The 24,994-nt window shown below is 47.4% G+C and overlaps 1 protein-coding gene across 1 annotated transcript in view; it reads right to left on the bottom strand.

Moving 5' to 3' along the window:
• STAB2 (stabilin 2) overlaps window positions 1-24,994 on the bottom strand; it is a 290,004-nt gene that overhangs the window by 96,208 nt on the left and 168,802 nt on the right. The window contains exons 42-45 of the mRNA XM_078775203.1: window positions 22,180-22,305; window positions 22,015-22,088; window positions 10,787-10,858; window positions 5,507-5,626 (exon numbers count right to left, since the gene is read on the bottom strand). Of these exons, the coding sequence (XP_078631329.1) occupies window positions 5,507-5,626; window positions 10,787-10,858; window positions 22,015-22,088; window positions 22,180-22,305 (392 nt within the window). The remainder of the gene's footprint in view (window positions 1-5,506; window positions 5,627-10,786; window positions 10,859-22,014; window positions 22,089-22,179; window positions 22,306-24,994) is intronic.

The raw sequence follows: 24,994 nt of genomic DNA, 5'->3' as shown, positions 1-24,994 counted from the left end.
GAGGCTGAAGCAAGAGGCTTGCTGTTCTCACATCACTGAAAATTTGGTGGCCTCTATTTTTTTGAACGGTTTCCATTCGGTCTTGCTCCGACTGCTCTTTCAACACACCTGTACATGTTCATTCAGAAACTTTCTTCTGTATCCATCTTGTCCACTCCATGCATCCTCCACTACACCTTTTTCCTCCACACTACCCTGATGTACAAGTCTCCCTCTATTTTATCCTTCTTCCTTGCTGTTTGCGTTTACCCCTTATTTTAACTGTTCCTTTTGTTCTGTTGCATCCTGATCCATTCAGGGTTCTTACTCTTCCATAAACCTTGACCTTGTACATAGTATACCAAAAAAAAAAATCTCTTAAATCTTTGTTAAAATCTTTGTTAATTTCTTAATTCCAGACCTTACTTGTGGAGACTGTATTCCTGAGACAATGCACCCCCACGATACCCCCCCCCCCCCCAGGGCTTCAATGTGGCAATGCACTACCTTCTCATCCTCCATTTCTATCATCCCATTATCTTCGCTACCGCAATTAACCCCACTCTCCCCCTCTCCAATCCAAGATCTCATGTGCAATAAAACCTCCAAAACATTATGATGTGCCTCCCTTCTCCTCACTCCCTCGTTCTTTCATCACTAATTCTCTTATTGTTACATCCATTTGTTGTCGCGCTGTCTGTGTTTCATCTTTCTTCCCTCCATCACATTGCTTTCCTTCTCTTCCATGAGCCTAGAATTGGATTTAAAAAATAAATAATTAAAACTCGACTATTTTGGGTTTATGGGCTTTCTTGTAAAATGACATTCATTGATTTGAAATAAAATGGCAGTGTGGTCCAAATCCCAAGAATACTCATTTCAGATTGTCATTCCACACCGACAGTTTTTGGGAGTAAGCTGCAGTTAAGTGGCAAAAGTGTGAAGCTGAAGCGTGGTGCTACGCGCGCTTACTTGAATAACAAGGAGGAAGCGGACAACGCGGTAAGTTCAAGAGTCTTTATTATAAGAGCTCGACTGTAGCACTGGAGCGCTCTGGGCTGCGTGCCCGGTGTATATCCCGCGGCCACGCCTACCCTTCGGGCGTGGCCGCCGCCCACTTGGTGCGCGGAATGATGCCCTCACGCCAGTGAGCTTTCGTGTCCGCCACACGCGCCCCCCCAGAATTCCCGCGCACCTGGAGGGCCAGTTTGCAGGGCAAACGGATGACCCGGCCGAAGCGCCCTCTGGCGACTGGTGGCGTCCGGGGTGCAGGGATGCCAGCTGGGATGCCTCCGGCTGCACCCGGGATGGGTGCAGGACCGGGGGGCGGCGTGCCGGCAGGCCTGGGCGGTGCCGGGGGTCCGCCCGCAGGGGGGCGGCCCCGACGCGGGGGCCGAGCCACCGGCGGTGGGTGGTCCACGTCGAGGTGGGCCGGCTTGAGGCGATCCACCAAGATGCGGTCGGGAGTACCGCCGATGTCCAAGGTGAAATGTTTCACCCCAGTCTCCAGCATGCGGAAAGGCCCATCATACGGGGGCCGCAGTGGTGTCCGGTGGGCGTCGTGCCGGATGAAGACGTACTCCGCGGTGCGAAGCTCCGGGGCGACGTGCGAAGGCGGGTGCCCGTGGTGCACCGTCGGCACCGGGGCGAACCTCCGGGCTGTCTCCTGCAGCGCGGAGCGCTCCTGCGCCGCGGACCATGGTGCCGTGGGGTCGGGGAGGAACTCGCCCGGCACCCGCAGCGGTTGTCCGAAGACCAACTCTGCCGCGGATGCGCGCAGGTCGTCCTTGGGCGCCGTCCGGAGGCCCAGCAGGACCCAGGGGAGCCTGTCGACCCAGCCGCCGTCGCGGAGGGTGGCCCGGAGCGCGGCCTTCAACGAGCGGTGGAACCGCTCGCACAGGCCGTTGGCCTGGGGGTGTTAGGCCGTGGTTCGGTGCAGCTGGACCCCGAGCCCCCGCGCGACCGCCCCCCAGAGCTCCGAGGTGAACTGGGGGCCGCGGTCGGACGAGATGTCCGAGGGGGCGCCGAACCCGGTGACCCAGGTGGGGATGAACGCCTGCGCGACGTCTGCCGCCATTGTCGCCGCCAAAGGCATGGCCTGCGGCCACTGGGTGTTGCGGTCCACCATTGTCAGGACATGGGTGAAACCCCGCGAGGGGGGCAGAGGTCCCACCAGGTCCATGTGCACGTGGTCGAACCTACGTTCCGGCACCATGAACGGGGCCAATGGGGCCTGGGTGTGCCGGTGCACCTTCACGCGCTGGCACACGAGGCACATCCTGGTCCAGCCGCGGACGGCCTTCCGGAGGCCATGCCAGACAAACTTGTCAGCGACCAACCTCTGGGAGGCCTTCATGCCCGGGTGGGACAGGCCGTGGATGGCGTCAAAAACCTGGCGCTGCCAGCCCGCGGGCACGATGGGGCGAGGCCGCCCGAGGGAGACGTCGCACAAGTGGGCCATGCCCGCGCCGTCGAACAGCACCTCGGTGACGCGGAGGCCTGTGACGGCGGTCCGCATGGCCTGGACGCCGGGGTCGGTGGCCTGGTCCGCCGCCATCCGGGCATAGTCGATGCAAAGGTGGACTGCGTGGGCAACTGACCGGGAAAGGCAATCCGCCACCGGGTTGTCCTTCCCCGCGACGTGCCGGATGGCCATCGTGTACTCGGACACGGCCGAGAGGTGATGCTGCTGCCGGGCCGACCACGGCTCGGCAACCTTGCCCATCGCGAAGACCAGTGGCTTGTGGTCGACCAAGGCCGTGAACGCACGGCCCTCGAGCAGATGGCAGAAGTGCCTGACCGCCAGGTGAAGCCCGAGCAACTCGCGGTCGAAGGTACTATAACGGCGTTCGGGCGGGCGAAGCTGCCGTCTGAAGAACGCCAGCGGTTGCCAGGCACCACGCACCCATTGCTCGTGCACCGCGCCCACCGCGTAGTCTGAGGCGTCGGTGGTGAGGGCGATCGGTGCATCGGGCGCCGGGTGTGCGAGTATGGTGGCGTTAGCCAAGGTGAGCTTCGCACCCACGAACGCCGCGTCCATCTGCTCGGTCCAAACGACGTCACCTTTGCCCGGCTTCCCTCGGAGGGCCTCGTGCAAGGGGCGCAGGAGCTGGGCGATGCGGGGCAGGAACCAATGGTAAAAGTTTACCATGCCCAGGAACTCCTGGAGCCCCTTGATCGTGCGGGGGTGCGGAAACCCCTTCACTGCCTCCACCTTGGCCGGTAGGGGGACGGCCCCGTGCCTGGTGACGCGGTGCCCCAAAAAGTCGATGTCGGCAACTCCGAACCAGCACTTGGCGGGGTTCACGATGAGGCCATGCTGGCCCAGACATTCGAAGAGCGTGCGGAGATGGTGTAGGTGCTCTTCCCGGGACGCGCTGGCGACGAGGATGTCGCCCAGGTACACGTAGACGAAATCCAAGTCGCGCAAGACGCTGTCCATTAGTCGCTAGAACGCCTGAGCCGCATTTTTCAAACCGAAGGGCATCCGAAGAAATTCGAAGAGCCCGAATGGCGTGATGACCGCCGTCTTCGGGATGTCCTCCGGCCTGACGGGGACCTGATGGTAGCCGCGTATGAGGTCCACCTTCGAAAAGAAGGACATGCCCGCCAACCGGGCGGAGAAGTCCTGGATGTGGGGGACGGGGTAGCGGTCGGGGGTGGTGGCGTCGTTGAGGTGCCGGTAGTCCCCGCACGGTCGCAATCCCCCGCCGGGCTTGGGCACGATGTGGAGCGGCGACGCCCAAGCACTCTCGGAGCGCCGCACGATGCCGAGCCGCTCCAGCGTAGCGAACTCCGCTTTCGCTACCGCGAACTTCGTCGGCTCGAGGTGGCGTGCCCGGGCGTAGACCGGTGGCCCAGCAGTGTGGATGTGGTGTTCCACCCCGTGCTTGACGGCCCCTGCCGAGAAGGTGGGCCGCGTAAGGGCCGGAAAGCTGGCGATGAGGCGGGTGAAGTCGTCCGCTGCCGGAAGCGTACAATCTAACCTCGCCGGGACCGAACCGCTCAGCAAGCCGCTTGGTGAGCCACTCGGTGAGCCACTCAGTGAGCTGCTCAACGAGCTGCTCAGCACGCAAGCAAGCGAGCTGAACGTTTCAGCCTGGACGAGACGTCTGTTCTTCACATCTACCAACAACCCGTGTGCACAGAGGAAGTCCGCACCGAGCAGTGCCATGGGGACACTGGCGGTTATGAACATCCACGTGAAGCGTTGCCTTCCGAACCGCAGGGAGAGGCAGCGCTTCCCGAATGTGCGTATGGGTGTTCCGTTCGCGGCAAGCAACGTGGGGCCCCGGCCCGCGGTGTGCTTGTCGGACGTAGAGGCAGGGATAACGCTCACCTGTGCCCCCGTGTCGCATAGGAAACGGCGCCCGGACAAGGTGTCCGTTATAAAAGGAAGGCTGCCGGAATGGTCGACGCTCAGGGCCGCTACCGAGCGCCGGCTTTGTAGTTTCCCGACTTGCTGAAGGAGCACGGCGGGCAACAATTCCTCGCCTTGTGGCCAAACCTGGCGTGGAAATGGCACCAGGTTTGCGGCGAAGGCGGAGGCCGCGGTTTTCGCGGTGGTGGTGGGCATGGCGTGGCGGCGGCCACGCGGCGTGCATCAGCCTCGGGATCCACGAGGTGTGGTGCATCAGCATCAGGGTCAGCCTCGGGATGTGCGACGGCCGTGCCAAAACTCGCCCGCGCGTCCAAAGCCGCGAAGAACCTGTCGGCCTCAGCAGCGAGAGCTCAGGGTTCCGTCGTCACAGAACCAGCCAACGCGAGGCGGACTTGTGCCGGCAGCTGGCGTCGAAATAACGCCCGGAATAGAGCGTTCAGGGTTTCGTCGCCCATCAACGACAGCATATGGACCATGCGGACCGACGGTCGCGTGTCACCGAGCTCGGGGAGGTCCAGGAGGCGGTCGGCCCATGCATCCACCGTGAGGCCGAACGTGGCGAGGAGGAGACGCTTGATCGCCTCGTACCTGCCGTCGGCCGGTGGGTTCCTCAGGACCGACACGACGCGGGCGGCCGTGCCGGGCCCGAGGGAGGCGACCATGTGGCAGTACCTGGTCTCGTCCACCGTGATGCCTCGAAGTCGGAACTGGGCTTCTGCCTGCAGGAACCAAACTTCGGCTTGCGTCTCCCAGAACTCGGGGAGTTTGATGTGGACCGCGTTGGTTGCCATTGCTGTGGCGGGTTCGGGTGGTCAGCAACGGCTGACCAAAACGTCGGAGGGTCACCAATGAACCGCGGTGCTACGCGCGCTTACTTGTATAACAAGGAGGAAGCGGACAACGCGGTAAGTTCAAGAGTCTTTATTATAAGAGCTCAACTGTAGCACTGGAGCGCTCCGCGCTGCGCGCCCAGTATATATCCCACGGCCACGCCTACCCCTTGGGCGTGGCCGCCGCCCACTTGGTGCGTGGAATGATGCCCTCACGCCAGTGAGCTTTCGTGTCCGCCACAAAGCCATCAAAAACATGGGTTGAAATAAATAATTCCAGCAATTTGAAAATAAAGTTGATAGTTGAGCTTCTAACCTGCAGGATTGTTCCCGTGCAAGTGTAGCCATCCCCAATGTAGCTGTTTAGGCAAGCGCACGTGGCTATCGCAGGCCCAGTGTGGTTACATTTTGCAAAGGGACTGCAGCCTCCATTGTCCTGAAATTAACATAAATTCCACTTTACATTTCAACACATTATAAAGCATGGATAAATAAATAGACATCATAAAATATTCAAAACATGTTAACCTTTTGAACCCTGAGCTCATTGGACTTTCGGCTCGCCCACACTGGGCTCCCTGGTCAAAAATAACTGAAAAGTAGAAAATTGTTTTATATCGGTTTTCTGCTTGTAAAAATGTTTTTCTAGCCCTGTAATTACAGTAATGATTCCCCATGGAGAGTTCTTTACAATGAGCCATGTCGCAATTCTTTCTTTTCAGGACTTTCGGTGATATAGAGGTGCAAGGTTTTTCGGTTTTTCCAAGATGGCGGCCGAACCACATGACCGATGACGTAATCATTATTTGTTTTCTCAACTAATTTATTCCTAGATTATGCTCAAGAAATTTCATCTTGATCGGATGAAGTTTTGTACTTGTCGAATTATGACGTCAGAATGGAGGCACCTATGACATCATCATTAACATATTTTATTCCGCATGGAGAGTTATTTACAATGAGCCATGTCGCAATTCTTTCTATTCAGCACTTTCGGTGATATGGAGGTGCAAAGTTTTTCGGTTTTTCCAAGATGGCGGCCGAACCACGTGGCCGATGACGTCATCATTATTTGTTTTCTCCAGCCGTTTATGCCGACATGGCGCTCAAGAAATTGCATCTTGATTGGATTAAGTTTTGTACTTGTCGAATTATGACGTCATAATGGAGGCCTTGGGCCTAGAGAGTTAAAAATTGGGCACAGTCTATTCCAGGGCAAGGCAAATATGTGTGTAAAGTATGGCGATGCTATACTTTGCCGGAATAAGGCGATGCTATACTTTAGTAGACGTAGTACTGTGCACAGACAGACAGACAGACAAACAAACCAAACAACCAACATACTTGCCAGAATTTTTTCCAGCAAGTAACAAACGGCAAACGGACTCAAATGCAATACCCTCTCCTCAGGCGAGGGTAATAAAATAGGAGTGTTGAGCAGGATCTGGGTATCTACAGCATGCCTAATATGAGGAGAGTTCAACGTGTTATCGGACATATGTACATAATGAAACTTGTATGCTTGATATGTATGTTCGGTCGAGAACTTTTTATATTCCCTGGTATAGAACATCATATATATTAAATTTATTATCACATTATGAGAATAAAGCTTCCACTGATCAATGTTCACTTTGATCAAAAAAATTCACTTTGACCATATTTCTGACCAAGTGGACAACTTATGTCGTATTAGAAATGAACAGGCTTGAAAATAAGCAATTGACATTTGTGGGGAAAGTTACAGGCCTAGACTGGGAATTGAACCTCGGCCCGCTGGTGAACAGTAGTAGTGCTCTGCCATTTGAGCTATCCAGCTCCTATCTTACTATAATTCACCAAATGTCCATCTGTCTGTTTGAAGGTACCGTAAAAACTGCTGAACCGATCGCAAAGATATTTTGGGTGGGTAATCCTGGGATCTCCAGGAGTAAAATAGGCTATTTAGTTTTCCCAATTTCAGCTTTGGTCTCCAGCATTCTCAGGTTTTGACTCCAGCATAACATTCGCGTTCGCATAACGTTCATTGTGACGATGTTCTCATTGCGACGATCTTACTATAATTCACCAAATATCCGTCTGTCTGTCTGTCTGTCTGTCTGTTCGAAGGTACCGTAAAAACTGCTGAACCGATCGCAAAGATATTTTGGGTGGGTAATCCTGGGACCCCTGGGAGTAAAATAGGCTATTTAGTTTTCCCAATTTCAGCTTTGGTCTCCAGCATTCTCAGGTTTTGACTCCAGCATAACATTCGCGTTCGCATAACGTTCATTGTGACGATGTTCTCATTGCGACGATCTTACTATAATTCACCAAATATCCGTCTGTCTGTCTGTCTGTCTGTCTGTTCGAAGGTACCATAAAAACTGCTGAACCGATTGCAAAGATATTTTGGGTGGGTAATCCTGGGATCTCCAGGAGTAAAATAGGCTATTTAGTTTTCCCAATTTCAGCTTTGGTCTCCAGCATTCTCAGGTTTGGACTCCAGCATAACATTCGCGTTCGCATAACGTTCATTGTGACGATGTTGTGACGATGTATGTGTTCACGGTAGTGTTTGACATGACGGTGTGAACGTAATTTCGTAATGTTTTTCGTTTTGTAATCCTTTAATGAACGTTTAATGTTTAAAGAACGTTTAATGTTTAATGAAAGTTTAATGCCCTTCGATGTCCGGGGCCGCACGTGCGCTACACTGGACGGGCCAGCGTGTACCTTGCCCTTCGCCGTCAGGCACGGGTAAACCGCTGAGCCCCATCCGTGATGGGGACTGGGGCTTGAGACAGTGTCCCACGAACGAGGAATTCCCAGTAAGCGCGAGTCATCAGCTCGCGTTGATTAAGTCCCTGCCCTTTGTACACACGACCCGTCGCTACGACCGATCGGACGGTTTGATGAGATCCTCGGATCAGCCCCTGCACGGGCCGTTCTCAGCATGTGCCGGTGCACCGAAAAGATGAGTGAACTTGACTGTCTAGAGGAAGTTCTCCCGCCTCTGGAACAAACTCCCTCACTCTCTTCAATCCCACTCCACCCTCCAGGTCTTTAAAACAGCTGTTGACCACCATCTCAATCTTCCCCCATCCAAAACCTTGATCTTCTCTACCCCCGCTAATTTCACCCCAAATCCACTTTTTTGAAATACCAACTTCTGTCCTGGAAGTCCTTGGTGTCCTTGGTGTCCTTGTGTTTTATACTTCTCCCACCCCCCCACCCCCCTTCCCACGCCTCCTCCCCCCCACACATCTCCCTGCTCTCAAATGTTGTGTTTGTGTGCTTCCCCTTCTCTCCCCATCTTGTCTTCCGCTCCCTCTTTTTATATATTTTGTTTGTCTGGTTGATTTGTTTGTGAAATAAATGTTAGCTCTTTCACGAGCCTTGATTCAGTATCCAAAAAAAAAAGAAAAAGTAAAAGTCGTAACAAGTTTTCCGTCGGTGAACCTGCGGAAGGATCATTATCGGGACAACATGAGAGCGAGCGAGACGTGAGACGTACGTGGTACGTGATCGTCCATGTACTGTTTAGCCATGTACTGTTTAGATTTTGATGATTTGCATGTGATATGATTCAACGGATGTTTATATGAATCGTTTAAAATAAAAAAGCCTTCAATTTCTGATATTTTACCTTTTCATTTGGGCTTCCCAATTGAAGCCCCACCCATAGGGCGGGTACTGTTGCTAGTATAACTAAATTCAGTATGGAACTGTGTGTTTTGTGTTTGCTTATTATAACAAAATATAATTGAAGTATTTGGTTGGTCTATGGGTTTTTCAGACCAGTTAACTCTAATGGTTTCTACAGGACCAGTTGAACTTAAAGGTAGGTTCCTGTTGGTTTCTCTGGGTTTCAGACCAGTTGCATCGAATGGTTTTAATTGGTTTCTATTGGTTTCAACCGAATCTCGCTTTGTTTCGACTGGAAACTCTACCGGTTCCTATAGAAACCAATAGAAACCGTGATTTCCAATAGAGACCCATATAAATGTCCTATTGGTCTCTATTGGTTTCTATGGAGTTTTAAATCTGGGAAGGAGAACATAATTGTGACAACTTAAGGATATTAAAAACTAGAACAATGCGACTGTGTCACCAATATGCCTCCGCATAGTCCCACAACGGGTATATGGCATCACTCTGCATATGTATGGGTTGGGGATCACGTTTGTGAATTTTCGTGTTGATCGGATAAGGTTCGTTTTTCTATCCAAGATGGCTGTGAAACCACGTGACCTATGACATCATTTTCAAACTATATGCAACAGTGCTGTTAGATGATATTTGTAAAATTTCACATCGATAGGGTGAGTGGTTTCAGAGATATAATTATTTAATATTTTCCTTCAATCCAAAATGGCTGCCACACCATGTGACCTATGATGTCATAAATTTAATATTTCAATACAAATGGGTCACAGATCATGTGTAAGCAATTTCAGATTTTTAGGATAAGGAATTCGATTAAAACATTTTTGGCTGGTATACCACTTCACCTATGATGTCATCATTATCATGCTTTCGTTCCCCATTTGGAGTACTTGACAATGTGCAAAGTTTCAAATTTTTCCATTTAGTGGTTTCCGAGAAATATTTTTATTATTATTTGCTTTTAATCCAATATGGCTGCCATACCACGTGACCTATGAAACGTTATCATAAAAACATTCTGCATGGGTGTCACTCCTACCCTGAAAGTTTCGTCTCAATCGGACATATGGTTGCTGAGAAAAATGAGGTTTAGCCTGGACGGACAACCTGAAAACATAATACCTCCAGCGATTTTGTCGGCGGAGGCATGAAAATACTGTACATAATGAGTGGTATGATGATTATTTGTGGTTTAAAATAAAAAATGCAAGGCCCCTAATTCCTCCCCACATCACTTATTTGCCCAAGTCTACCTTTATTTTGTCCTTAAACCCTGCTGCTGGTGCCTGCTGCAACCCAACCCTGCTGCTGTTTCTTTTCTGTTCCCTTTCCTCTGTTTTGTCCTGATCCATTCAGTGTTCTAGCTCTTCCATGAGCCTTAACACACTACAACTACTCTCCTTTTCTCTCCCCCCAGGAGGTACCCCCCTCCCTCCCTAAACAGCAAATTTATTAATTTGTGTTTGGTGTACTGGACTCTGTGTACAAATAAGGCCTTTCTATAGCTTCTGCTGAGAGCCTGGTGTTGCCTTAGCGGTTCGGGTGCCGGCTTGGGATCCTAGGATCCTAGGTTTGAATCCCGGTCGATCGCTGAATTAACGCCAGGGGGGTTGACTCAGCCTGTCATCCTTCCGAGGTCGGCAAATTGAGTACCAGTTCACTGGTAATTCCGTTTGTCGTAAAAAGGCGACAAAAAGGGTTGGCGGCAGGAAGGGCATCCGGCCGTAAAACATTGCTTCAAAAAGGGGACCCAAAAAACAACAACAAGCACGGTCCCCGAAAAAGGCCAACCCCCGCTTGCGGGGCAAAATGGCCTCTAAAGGTGGTTTTGAATTTTTTTTTTATAGCTTCTGCGTTAGAAACGAACAACCACAGCAAAGAAACACTATATAAAGTACAAGTAACATGCGTGGATTTGTGAAAACTGCCGAAATCATCGCATGCTTACCGCTTTACAAGGGTTGATCGGTTCACATGATTTGTCATCTCCAGTGTAACCTTCCAGGCAGTTACAGGCAGCCTAAGATCAGTGTTAAAAAAAATCAAAAGATCAATCAAATCCAAATGGAGAGATCATGAAAAAAAAGAAAAACATTTTCAATTGCAATGTAGGCATCGGGATTCCATCAGTGCACCATAATAACAAGTTACAGTTGACTCCTGTTAACATGGATAAATGAGGAAATGGTTTTGACAATACCATTACCACTTTTAGATACCACTTATTTAATGAAACCAGAAAATATGAAGAATGGATCAAATCAAGAAGATATTGATCGAGAAATGCTAACCACTGTGGGAAGCAAGGATCCGCCGAGGCAGATCGACACTGGCCTTCACCAGGAAGACTAGTCTCAATTCTGCGGAGAACATGATTCGGTGAAAACACGAAGAAAGAGAAACAAAGTTAAAATAGAAGTTTCAACTCCAATCCGGTTGATTTACAGCTTTCCATTCTGAGCAAGACGTGCAATATTTCCCAGCAGGATACATTTGTTTGCTTTTTCTTCGAGACAGATTTATGCTTGCTGGTGAAAACTTGCTATTGGCTTGAGTGTTGGAGGAAAGAAAACGTTCCAATCTCTGCAGGTTCATCGATGAAGGATATAAAGGTGCTGCTGTTGTTTTTTTTGTTTTCAAATAAGTTTTCTGATTTTGGAGAACGGAGCTCCGCAAGAACGAAAAGGCGAAGGTAAGGCTGCAGCAAAGCAGTAGTTAATTTTCATATCTTGCAGCATTTTCTTCCTCCAAGTGCCCAAAGCAAAGGAGGGAAGCCTCGACCTTCTGCTCATTCATATACGCCACAATTATGCAGAGGAGTGACATTTCATAAAGAGGTACAATTGGTGTTCTCTCGACGTTCTCGACTCAACAGATGCACAAACTTTCACACACGCAGTAATGGGATAGAAATGATGTCCTCCACTGAACAAGAGCTTCACAGTTATGTTTCTTCAGATGTTCTCACATAAGTTTGACAAGCGAAACAGAAAATTCCAGGAATGAACATCAAATGCCATGAAGAGTGGCCTGTTCAGAGCAAAGGCAAACAAATATACAAGGTCTGGTGGAGGATATGCCATTGCCAAGCATGCAGTACATGAAGGGAAATGAAAAAGTATATCAATTTGTGAAGTAATTCATTAATTAGTCAATTATAATTATAATTATTCATTATTTATTTAATTATATCCTTGATTATTTATTTATTTAATTATAATTACTTAGTTAGTAAAGTAACCTTATTGTGGATATCAAGGATAATACGAGCATGGTTTATATTCCAATAGCATTAGGAAAATTGCACACAACTGGAAACAATTATAATCTTATTATAATAGGGCAAACGTATATGGTTATGTGGTTACGTCGCTGTGTTTGTCGCTATGTTTATATGCGCCGACTTCTTCTTCAAATAAAATTACCACACTCTTAATTGCGTGAAGACTGCTGAGACTCCTCAGACCTTTGAAGACCCTTTATTGGCCCCAAGACCCTTCAGAAAACCAAGACACCTGAAGACCCAAAATACCCCAAAGTTCCCAAAGACCCAAAACACCCCGAAGACCAAAAACACCCCGAAGACCGAAAACACCCCGAAGACCCAGAACACCCCGAAGACCCAGAACACCCCGAAGACCCAGAACACCCCGAAGACCCAAAACAACCCGAAGACCCAAAACACCCCGAAGACCCAAAACACCCCGAAGACCCAAAACACCCCGAAGACCCAAAACACCGCGAAGACCCAAAACACCACGAAGACCCAAAACACCCCGAAGACCCAAAACACCCCGAAGACCCAAAATACCCCGAAGACCCAAAATACCCCGAAGACCGAAAACACCCCGAAGACCCAGAACACCCCGAAGACCCAGAACACCCCGAAGACCCAAAACACCCCGAAGACCCAAAACACCCCGAAGACCCAAAACACCCCGAAGACCCAAAACACCCCGAAGACCCAAAACACCCCGAAGACCTAAAACACCCCGAAGACCCAAAACACCGCGAAGACCCAAAATACCCCGAAGACCCAAAACACCCCAAAGACCCAAAACACCCCAAAGACACAAAACACCACAAAGACCCAAAACACCCCAAAGACCCAAAACACCCGAAGACCCAAAAAGACCCAAAGACCCTCAAAGACCAAGAAGAACCAAAACACCCTTAAGACCCAAAAGCCCCTGAAGACCCCGAAGACCCAAAACACCCCGAAGACCCAAAACACCCGAAGACCCAAAACACCCCTAAGACCCAAAACACCCAAAAGACCGAAAACACCCCAAAGACCCAAAACACCCCGAAGACCCAAAACACCCCGAAGACCCAAAGCACCCCGAAGACCCAAAACACCTCGAAGACCCAAAACACACCGAAGACCCAAAACACCCGAAGACCCAAAACACCCCAAAGACCAAAAACACCCCGAAGACCCAAAACACCCGAAGACCCAAAACACCCGAAGACCCAAAACATCCGAAGACCCAAAACACCCGAAGACCCAAAACACCCGAAGACCCAAAACACCTCGAAGACCCAAAACACCCTGAAGACCCTGAAGACCCAAAACACCCTGAAGACCCAAAACACCCCAAAGACTCAAAACACCCCAAAGACCCAAAAACACCCTGAAGACCCAAAACACCCAGAAGACCCAAAACACCCAGAAGACCCAACACACCCAGAAGACCCAAAACACCCCGAAGACCCAAAATACCCCGAAGACCCAAAACACCCCGAAGACCCAAAACACCCCAAAGACCCAAAACACCCCGAAGACCCAAAACACCCCGAAGACCCAAAACACCCCGAAGACCCAAAACACCCCAAAGACCCAAAACACACCGAATACCCAAAACACCCCGAAGACCAAAACACCCCGAAGACCCAAAACACCCGAAGACCCAAAACATCCGAAGACCCAAAACACCCGAAGACCCAAAACACCTCGAAGACCCAAAACACCTCGAAGACCCAAAACACCCTGAAGACCCAAAACACCCTGAAGACCCAAAACACCCCGAAGACCCAAAACACCCGAAGACCCAAAACACCCGAAGACCCAAAACATCCGAAGACCCAAAACACCCGAAGACCCAAAACACCCCGAAGACCCAAAACACCCGAAGACCCAAAACACCCGAAGACCCAAAACACCCGAAGACCCAAAACATCCGAAGACCCAAAACACCCGAAGACCCAAAACACCCGAAGACCCAAAACACCTCGAAGACCCAAAACACCCTGAAGACCCTGAAGACCCAAAACACCCTGAAGACCCAAAACACCCCAAAGACTCAAAACACCCCAAAGACCCAAAAACACCCTGAAGACCCAAAACACCCAGAAGACCCAAAACACCCAGAAGACCCAACACACCCAGAAGACCCAAAACACCCCGAAGACCCAAAATACCCCGAAGACCCAAAACACCCCGAAGACCCAAAACACCCCAAAGACCCAAAACACCCCGAAGACCCAAAACACCCCGAAGACCCAAAACACCCCGAAGACCCAAAACACCCCAAAGACCCAAAACACACCGAATACCCAAAACACCCCGAAGACCAAAACACCCCGAAGACCCAAAACACCCGAAGACCCAAAACATCCGAAGACCCAAAACACCCGAAGACCCAAAACACCTCGAATACCCAAAACACCCTGAAGACCCAAAACACCCTGAAGACCCAAAACACCCTGAAGACCCAAAACACCCCGAAGACCCAAAACACCCGAAGACCCAAAACACCCGAAGACCCAAAACATCCGAAGACCCAAAACACCCGAAGACCCAAAACACCTCGAAGACCCAAAACACCCTGAAGACCCAAAACACCCTGAAGACCCAAAACACCCTGAAGACCCAAAACACCCCAAAGACTCAAAACACCCCAAAGACTCAAAACACCCCCAAAGACCCAAAACACCCCGAAGACCCAAAACACCCAGAAGACCCAAAACACCCAGAAGACCCAAAACACCCAGAAGACCCAAAATACCCCGAAGACCCAAAATACCCTGAAGACCCAAAACACCCCGAAGACCCAAAACACCCTGAAGACCCAAAACATGTTCAGACCAAAAAATACCCAAAGACCCTTAAAGAACAAGAACCAAAAGACCCAAAAGCCCCTGAAGACCCAAAATATGCCGAAGACCCTTAAGACCCAAAAGCCTCTGAAGACACCAAACACCCAAAAGACCCTGAAGACCCAAAACACCTCAAAGACCCAAAATACCCTTAAATGCCCAGAGGATCAAAAAGACCCTGAATACCCAAATAGCCCTGAAGACCCATAACACCATGAAGACCCAAAAGACACCGAAATGGTCAAAGATACCTACCCGTCTGAACCGACATGTGGTGAGGCGCGCGGGGCGCGCCGAGTCGCGCTAGTTATTATAATAACTAGGGCATGCCCGTACTATATATAAGCTAGGACGTGCCCGTACGTGGGTGCCCGTTCCTTGCCAAAAAAAAAAAAAAAAAAAAAATTTGTGTAGGGGGGTGTGTGTGTAAACATCCTAGGGCGTGCCCGTACGTGGGTGCAAAAAAACATGCGTGCAAACAACAACAACAAAAAAAAACTTTGAAACCACGTGGCAGTAACGACCACAGAACCCCCCCCCTCTCTATTTACATGAATGGTTTGGTCCATTCGCAACGACCACAGAACCCCCCCCCTCTATTTACATGCAATGGTTTGGTCCATTCGCAACGCCAAAGCGAACGGCGAACGGCTAAATCGCCATAGCTCGGTAAGTACTTGTCCGATTAATTTCAAACCTTGAAAAGGCACATCCTCGGGTCCCCAGCAATATACCTGGCAAGTTTAAAGTATATCGGACCCGTGGTTGTCGAGAAACAGCGGTCACAGACAAACATACACACATACACACATACACACATACACACATACACACATACAAACACACATACACACAGAGATTAATGGAATTATAGATAGATTACATAATAAATAATTATTGATGCTGCTCGAGATTACACAGAGAAGGGCAAACATCCTTGGAGAGTTTTACTCATGGTGGTGATGAGGGTGGCTGTGGGTGATAGTGGGATACTTTTTCATTACCACTTGTATTTTCCAGCTCTTCTCATGAGTGAGATAACTGCTTAAAGATTGTATTATTGCAAACCCACATTTAGATTAATATTTACTAAGATGAGTGGCTGCGCAGGAGTGGCGACCCATCCAGAATTGCGCCCAATAGCCAAGAAACTGCTTTGGCAGCCATATGCATCTGAAGGTGCAAAAACCAATGGTCAAGATGAATGGTCTGTGTAATAAATCCATTAATCTTCATGAGAGTCCACTGTATTTGTCTATTGGATATCAATGCATTAATATAGAAAACAAGACGGAACTAGAAAGAACAATCAGAGATTGCAAACCCTCGCCAGGACGTGTTTTCAGTGGTTTTTAAGGCTTTTGTGTTAAAACAAATATGGCAGCCGAACCACGTGAACGATGACGTCATCATTTTTTTTTTGCCTCCACCATTTTATCCCTAGATGATGCTCAAGAAATTTAATCTCGATCGGATTAAGTATTGTACTTGTCGAATTATGACGTCATAATGGAGGCACCTTTGACATCATTATTAACATAATTATGTTATTCTGCATGGAGAGTACTTTACAATGAGCCATGTCACAATTGTTTCTATGCAGTGCTTTCGGAGATATAGAGGTGCAATTTTTCTCGGTTTTCCCAAGATGGCGGCCATACCACGTGACCTATGACGTCATAATTATCATTAGAAAATTCTACAGGTGGAATTGCACCTCTGGTGAAAATTTCCTGTCAATCGGACCAACGGTTGCAGAGAAAATCATATTTATTCTGTGCGGACAAACAAACAAACAAATAAACATATGTCACCCACAGGGTGAACCGTATCTTGCCAAGTGACCTTGACCTTTGACCTTGACCTTCATAATTTTGTGTGCTAAAGGGTATCTCTAAAAGACTCTGATATGCGAACTTACAAGAGTTTCCAAAGGGAACTGTGCTCTACAGAGTGACCTAAACAATGCGAACTAAAGCAATACAATATACATGAAAAGTGCAGTTTTTTCGTCATAACGCCGTCAAATGACGTCACATTGTCAAACTAGTTATATGTTTGGAAAGCACTCAACAAGGGCTTCAATTTGAGGTACTACTCGATATGGTAACTGAAACTTGAAAATTTTACCTTTTGGTCAAAATTGAATGACCTTCAAAATGACCTTGAAGGTCAAGGCCGATCGACACCAAAAACTAATCAACTGAGCGCCATACCACACCCTATATACCCACCAAGTTTGGAGATCATAAGATCAAAGTTACTCAAAAAATAAGGGTTTCGTAATTTGACCTTGGGGTCAATAATTTTCGACCTCCAGCGCTAACCATGAAGGTCAAGGCCGATCGCCACCAAAAACTAATCAGCTGAGCGCTGGACCATATACTAGATTCCCATGAAGTTTGGAGACGATCCGATCAAAGTTACTCAAAAAATAAGGGTTTCGTTGACCTCCATGATTGACCGCAAAGTGACCTTGACCTTTGACCTTGACCTTCAAAATTTTGTGTGCTGAAGGGTATCTCTATAGGACTCTGATATGCGAAGTTACAGGAGTTTCCAATAATAACTGTGGTCTACAGAGTGATCTAAACGTGAAAAAAAAAAGATTAACCACAAACAAAAAAACAAAATAAAGAACATATGTCACCCACAGGGTGAACCGTATCTTGCCATTTGACCTTGACCTTAATAATTTCGTATGGTGAATAGTATGTCTTCATGACCAACGCACATGAAATATTGAAAGATTTTGATGAGAACTGAGGAAATAATTTTTTCATGAAAATTCCGTTTTTTCGTCATGACGTCATCAAATGACGTCATAGCGTCAAACTGTTTACAGATCTGGGAAGCACTCATCAAGGGCATTCATATGAGGTATTACTCGATATGGTACCTACGATTTCAAAATTTGACCTTGGGGTCAATAATTTTCGACCTCCAGCGCTAACCATGAAGGTCAAGGCCGATCGCCACCAAAAACTAATCAGCTGAGCGCCGGACCATATACTAGATTCCCATGAAGTTTGGAGACGATCCGATCAAAGTTACTCAAAAAATTAGTGTTTCGTCGACCTCCATGATTGGCCGCAAAGTGACCTTGACCTTTGACCTTGACCTTCATAATTTTGTGTGCTAAAGGGTATCTCTAAAAGACTCTGATATGCGAACTTACAAGAGTTTCCAAAGGGAACTGTGCTCTACAGAGTGACCTAAACAATGCGAACTAAAGCAATACAATATACATGAAAAGTGCAGTTTTTTCGTCATAACGCCGTCAAATGACGTCACATTGTCAAACTAGTTATATGTTTGGAAAGCACTCAACAAGGGCTTCAATTTGAGGTACTACTCGATATGGTAACTGAAACTTGAAAATTTTACCTTTTGGTCAAAATTGAATGACCTTCAAAATGACCTTGAAGGTCAAGGCCGATCGACACCAAAAACTAATCAGCTGAGCGCCATACCACACCCTATATACCCACCAAGTTTGGAGATCATAAGATCAAAGTTACTCAAAAAATAAGGGTTTCGTAATTTGACCTTGGGGTCAATAATTTTCGACCTCCAGCGCTAACCATGAAGGTCAAGGCCGATCGCCACCAAAAACTAATCAGCTGAGCGCCGGACCATATACTAGATTCCCATGAAGTTTGGAGACGATCCGATCAAAGTTACTCAAAAAATAAGGGTTTCGTTGACCTCCATGATTGACCGCAAAGTGACCTTGACCTTTGACCTTGACCTTCAAAATTTTGTGTGCTGAAGGGTATCTCTATAGGACTCTGATATGCGAAGTTACAGGAGTTTCCAATAATAACTGTGGTCTACAGAGTGATCTAAACGTGAAAAATTTTACCTTTTGGTCAAAATTGAATGACCTTCAAAATGACCTTGAAGGTCAAGGCCGATCGACACCAAAAACTAATCAACTGAGCGCCATACCACACCCTATATACCCACCAAGTTTGGAGATCATAAGATCAAAGTTACTCAAAAAATAAGGGTTTCGTAATTTGACCTTGGGGTCAATAATTTTCGACCTCCAGCGCTAACCATGAAGGTCAAGGCCGATCGCCACCAAAAACTAATCAGCTGAGCGCCGGACCATATACTAGATTCCCATGAAGTTTGGAGACGATCCGATCAAAGTTACTCAAAAAATAAGGGTTTCGTTGACCTCCATGATTGACCGCAAAGTGACCTTGACCTTTGACCTTGACCTTCAAAATTTTGTGTGCTGAAGGGTATCTCTATAGGACTCTGATATGCGAAGTTACAGGAGTTTCCAATAATAACTGTGGTCTACCGAGTGATCTAAACGTGAAAAAAAAATGATTAACCACAAACAAAAAAACAAAATGAACATATGTCACCCACAGGGTGAACCGTATCTTGCCAAAATGTGAACATGAGTGACTTGCTTCAGGTCACACTGAGGTGAACAGAACTGCTATCCACTAGAAGCGACTCTTTGAGGAATGTCTGCCCACGAGATATTCCGATGATAATCGTTCTAGAGAGTGACCTTGAAAAATACGTGTTTGCCTTATAACGTCACCAAATGACGTCATTTATATAATGTCTAAAGCGACCGCAAAGTGACCTTGACCTTTGACCTTGACCTTAATAATTTCGTATGGTGAATAGTATGTCTTCATGACCAACGCACATGAAATATTGAAAGATTTTGATGAGAACTGAGGAAATAATTTTTTCATGAAAATTCCGTTTTTTCGTCATGACGTCATCAAATGACGTCATAGCGTCAAACTGTTTACAGATCTGGGAAGCACTCATCAAGGGCATTCATATGAGGTATTACTCGATATGGTACCTACGATTTCAAAATTTGACCTTGGGGTCAATAATTTTCGACCTCCAGCGCTAACCATGAAGGTCAAGGCCGATCGCCACCAAAAAATAATCAGCTGAGCGCCGGACCATATACTAGATTCCCATGAAGTTTGGAGACGATCCGATCAAAGTTACTCAAAAAATAAGGATTTCAACATTTGACCTTGGGGTCAATAATTTTCGACCTCCAGCGCTAACCATGAAGGTCAAGGCCGATCGCCACCAAAAACTAATCAGCTGAGCGCCGGACCATATACTAGATTCCCATGAAGTTTGGAGACGATCCGATCAAAGTTACTCAAAAAATAAGGGTTTCGTCGACCTCCATGATTGACCACAAAGTGACCTTGACCTTTGACCTTGACCTTCAAAATGTTGTGTGCTGAAGGGTATCTCTATAGGACTCTGATATGCGAAGTTACATGCGAAGATATGTGAAGATATGGTACCTACGATTTCAACATTTGACCTTGGGGTCAATAATTTTCGACCTCCAGCGCTAACCATGAAGGTCAAGGCCGATCGCCACCAAAAACTAATCAGCTGAGCGCCGGACCATATACTAGATTCCCATGAAGTTTGGAGACGATCCGATCAAAGTTACTCAAAAAATAAGGGTTTCAACATTTGACCTTGGGGTCAATAATTTTCGACCTCCAGCGCTAACCATGAAGGTCAAGGCCGATCGCCACCAAAAACTAATCAGCTGAGCGCCGGACCATATACTAGATTCCCATGAAGTTTGGAGACGATCCGATCAAAGTTACTCAAAAAATAAGGGTTTCGTCGACCTCCATGATTGACCACAAAGTGACCTTGACCTTTGACCTTGACCTTCAAAATTTTGTGTGCTGAAGGGTATCTCTATAGGACTCTGATATGCGAAGTTACAGGAGTTTCCAATAATAACTGTGGTCTACAGAGTGATCTAAACGTGAAAAAAAATGATTAACCACAAACAAAAAAACAAAAAAACAAACAAAAAAACAAACATACAAGCTGACTAATACATCTTGCAAAAACTTCGTTTTGGCAAGATAAAAACAAAAAAATGAACATATGTCACCCACAGGGTGAACCGTATCTTGCCATTTGACCTTGACCTTAATAATTTCGTATGGTGAATAGTATGTCTTCATGACCAACGCACATGAAATATTGAAAGATTTTGATGAGAACTGAGGAAATAATTTTTTCATGAAAATTCCGTTTTTACGTCATGACGTCATCAAATGACGTCATAGCGTCAAACTGTTTACAGATCTGGAAAGCACTCATCAAGGGCATTCATATGAGGTATTACTCGATATGGTACCTACGATTTCAAAATTTGACCTTGGGGTCAATAATTTTCGACCTCCAGCGCTAACCATGAAGGTCAAGGCCGATCGCCACCAAAAACTAATCAGCTGAGCGCCGGACCATATACTAGATTCCCATGAAGTTTGGAGACGATCCGATCAAAGTTACTCAAAAAATTAGTGTTTCGTCGACCTCCATGATTGACCACAAAGTGACCTTGACCTTTGACCTTGACCTTCAAAATTTTGTGTGCTGAAGGGTATCTCTATAGGACTCTGATATGCGAAGTTACAGGAGTTTCCAATAATAACTGTGGTCTACAGAGTGATCTAAACGTGAAAAAAAATGATTAACCACAAACAAATGAATGACCTTCAAAATGACCTTGAAGGTCAAGGCCGATCGACACCAAAAACTAATCAGCTGAGCGCCATACCACACCCTATATACCCACCAAGTTTTGAGATCATAAGATCAAAGTTACTCAAAAAATAAGGGTTTCGTTGACCTCCATGATTGACCGCAAAGTGACCTTGACCTTTGACCTTCAAAATTTTGTGTGCTGAAGGGTATCTCTATAGGACTCTGATATGCGAAGTTACAGGAGTTTCCAATAATAACTGTGGTCTACAGAGTGATCTAAACGTGAAAAAAAAATGATTAACCACAAACAAAAAAACAAACAAAAAAACAAACAAACAAACAAACAAACATACAAGCTGACTGATACATCTTGCAAAAACTTCGTTTTGGCAAGATAACAAACAATCAAACAAACATACAAGCTGACTGATACATCTTGCAAAAACTTCGTTTTGGCAAGATAACAAACGGACTCAGATGCAATACCCTCTCCTCAGGCGAGGGTAAAAAGAGCAAGAGAATAATATATTTAAAAATTAAGTGACCAACCTTGTTTGGCCCGATATGTGTGCATTCTGCATTTTTGTCACAACCGCCATTGTTCTCCATGCACGGGTCAATTTCTAACAAATAAAACAATACGGATGAGAAATCTCTTGCGCACATCATATTTATTGAGAGCGTATTCACGAGTGCACGGATTTGGTGAGTTACCCAAGCATACAACTCCATCTCCGGTGAACCCGGGCAAGCAAACACAGTTCCGCAGGCCGGGCTTTGTGCGATGACAAATGGCGTATTTGGAGCAACCACCATTCTTTGTCTCACAAGCATCGATAGCTGTTTTGGGAATAGAAACCAATGAATAGATGGTTCGTTACAGATAAAAACACAACATATATTTCAAGTAATCATATGCGAAATTATCCTTTTAATAATATATAAAAGTTACAATGATGCAAAATGGTACACTCAGGTCTGTTTTAAAGACAGATTTTAAAGGTCACAGTTAAAGCACAGTAAAGCTGTCGAGCATGGATTAGCCCTTTTTGGGACTCACCAGGATGACACACCACACAGTAATTGATTTGCGACCATGAAGCCAAATATGGTTAAATAATAAAATTCCCTAGCTTGGTGGAGCAACAAGGCACAGATCGTGTCCCACAACAGCCGAAACTACACAGAGTGCAGGCAACAATAGGGTCGTCTGCAATGCTGCACACAAAAAGGTAGGTGGGTTGTGGTCTGGCAAAATAATAACACCAGAAAAATCCCTTCGGACATAATAATGGTGATATGACATAAATGTCATACGCATGTGCCTGACACATTGCCTCAAATATCACATGACTTACGTGGGCATACTATGGTCTATTTATCTTGGTCTTTAAAAAACTCAAGAATTATCACCATTATTTTTAGCGGTCGGGAGTTCAATGATGGTGTTTGCATGCATATAATATATATATATATATATATATATATATATATATATATATATATATATATTGTTATGTGGTCCCCTCGGTGAATACCTGGTCTCGGTGACCCCCGGACCGCGAGAGGAACTCCGCCAGCAAGCTGTATTATATATGCGCTTTCGCCACGCAATCCATATGAATTTCACCCCGGAGACAACTGATGTTCAAGGATATATTTCCAATGGTAATGATACCATACAATTTCAATGACACAACCACGGAGATTTTCCCCGAGCAATCAACAATACACAACCATCAACAATTCCCAACCCACAATCAATTCCCTATGATTAAGATGGCCATCTTATATACGTGTGTCCCGGTGAGTACTCACGACACCCTTTTGGTCTCGGTCCCGCACAATGTCTCTGGGCCCCTCCTGACCAAGATGATAGTCGGCGTCGCCGCACTCGGGCGGTTGAACGAACCCCGGGTGGACGTGTTTCCACCGGGCAGGTATCGTACCCGGCACCCCGGCTACAGCCCCTCGCGGCCACGCGACGCGGGGACGGGAAAGCAAGCCAAAAGCCCCACGCCGCTTGCCAGGCGTGTTAGGCCCCAACGGGCGACCCGTACGCGTCTTTTTAGACGGTGTTGGGAACGGTGCCAGACGCGGGGTCGATGCACGGCTCCACGTCAACTTGACGTCTCCACCGGGCAGGTACACGTCCCGGTAATTCCTCTCGCCAGGCGGGCTTCGGAACGCCGCTTTTCCACACGGCTCAATCAATCCCACCTTTTGTCGGTGCGGGGCGAGGAAGAAGAATCCTCCTCCTTTTTTCCTCGTGTCTTTTCCTCTTCCGTTTCCGGTCACTTCCGTTTCTGGCCACTTGTTCAGAAGGGCTCCTGACCCTCCAATCACAACAACCCTTAATATACTACACACGGATAAGCAAAGACCTGAATGGTAATCCACATACATTCACATAAATATGTAACACTCCCCCCCTTCAAGAAAGAAAGTTTGAACCCAGCGAAAGCTTTCTTTGCCGGCCAATTTGGAGAAACAAACCAGATAACTCAACCCCCCCACATTATCCGTTGCCCCCGGGCACAGTTATCACTTAAAAATAAAGCAACCAAAATTTCACCACAACCCCTCCAGATTACTCACTCTGGACTAAGCACCAGCAACGACATTGTCCCTGCCAAATCAAACTCCATCTCATGACCCTCTGACTTTGACCGCCAGTTTCTTGTGAATGAAGGTTAAGGGGTTGATCACAGATCCAAAGTTAAGCCACTCGATAGCACTTTTTCTGGGAGGCCAAGCCGAGTATTCACTACATGGATGCCTTTAGGAACGTGGAGTTCACGGTTAGTCCGTGCAGGAAAGTTCTCTACATGGGCGCCTTGAGGAACGTGGAGTTCACGGTTAGTCCGTGCATGAAAGTTCACTACATGGACGCCTTTAGGAACGGCGTTCACGGTTAATCCGTGTAGGAATCTTGGCTCGGCGGCTCCGCCGCATTCAGTGCTTCAACTTCTCAGAACTTCCCTAATAATTAGGGTGGGACCACTTGTCCCTGTAGTCCCATGAATAGCGGTCTCCTTCTCGGCCACTACTTTGCCAATCCTTCCTTCGGGAGCGGCCGTAACTCAGGGAGCCTCCATAATAATATTGATTGCGGCCACCACCAACACTACCGCCCAGTTGTCCTCTCCTGTAGACCTCTCGACGTCTACGAAATGCCTTCCCTACTGTTATGGTCCGACCCTCCAAATCCTTGCCATTCCAATTCTTCTCTGCCTCTCTGGCGTCTTTTGTGCTGGCAAACGTGACAAAGCCGAACCCTCTTGACTGTTGCGTTTCCCAGTCTCTTACCAACCGCACTTCCACCAGCGGCCCATATCTGTTGAAGACAGAGGTCAGAACTTCTTCCTCTGTTTTGAAGTTCAGTCCCCCTACAAATAACTTGGCACTTTTGTCGCCATCCCGAGCTGGTGTGGCGTTATTTTCCCTGCTGGGCTCTTTACCAACCCTCAGGTTACCATAAACTTGACCCCCGGCCAAATCATTCCCGATAACCACAGATACACCCTCT

This window comes from Myxine glutinosa, chromosome 4, assembly GCF_964187855.1.
Source record: "Myxine glutinosa chromosome 4, kmMyxGlut1.1, whole genome shotgun sequence".
In the NCBI taxonomy this organism is placed as follows: Eukaryota; Metazoa; Chordata; class Myxini; order Myxiniformes; family Myxinidae; genus Myxine; species Myxine glutinosa.
This window is presented reverse-complemented; position numbering and strand designations above follow the sequence as displayed.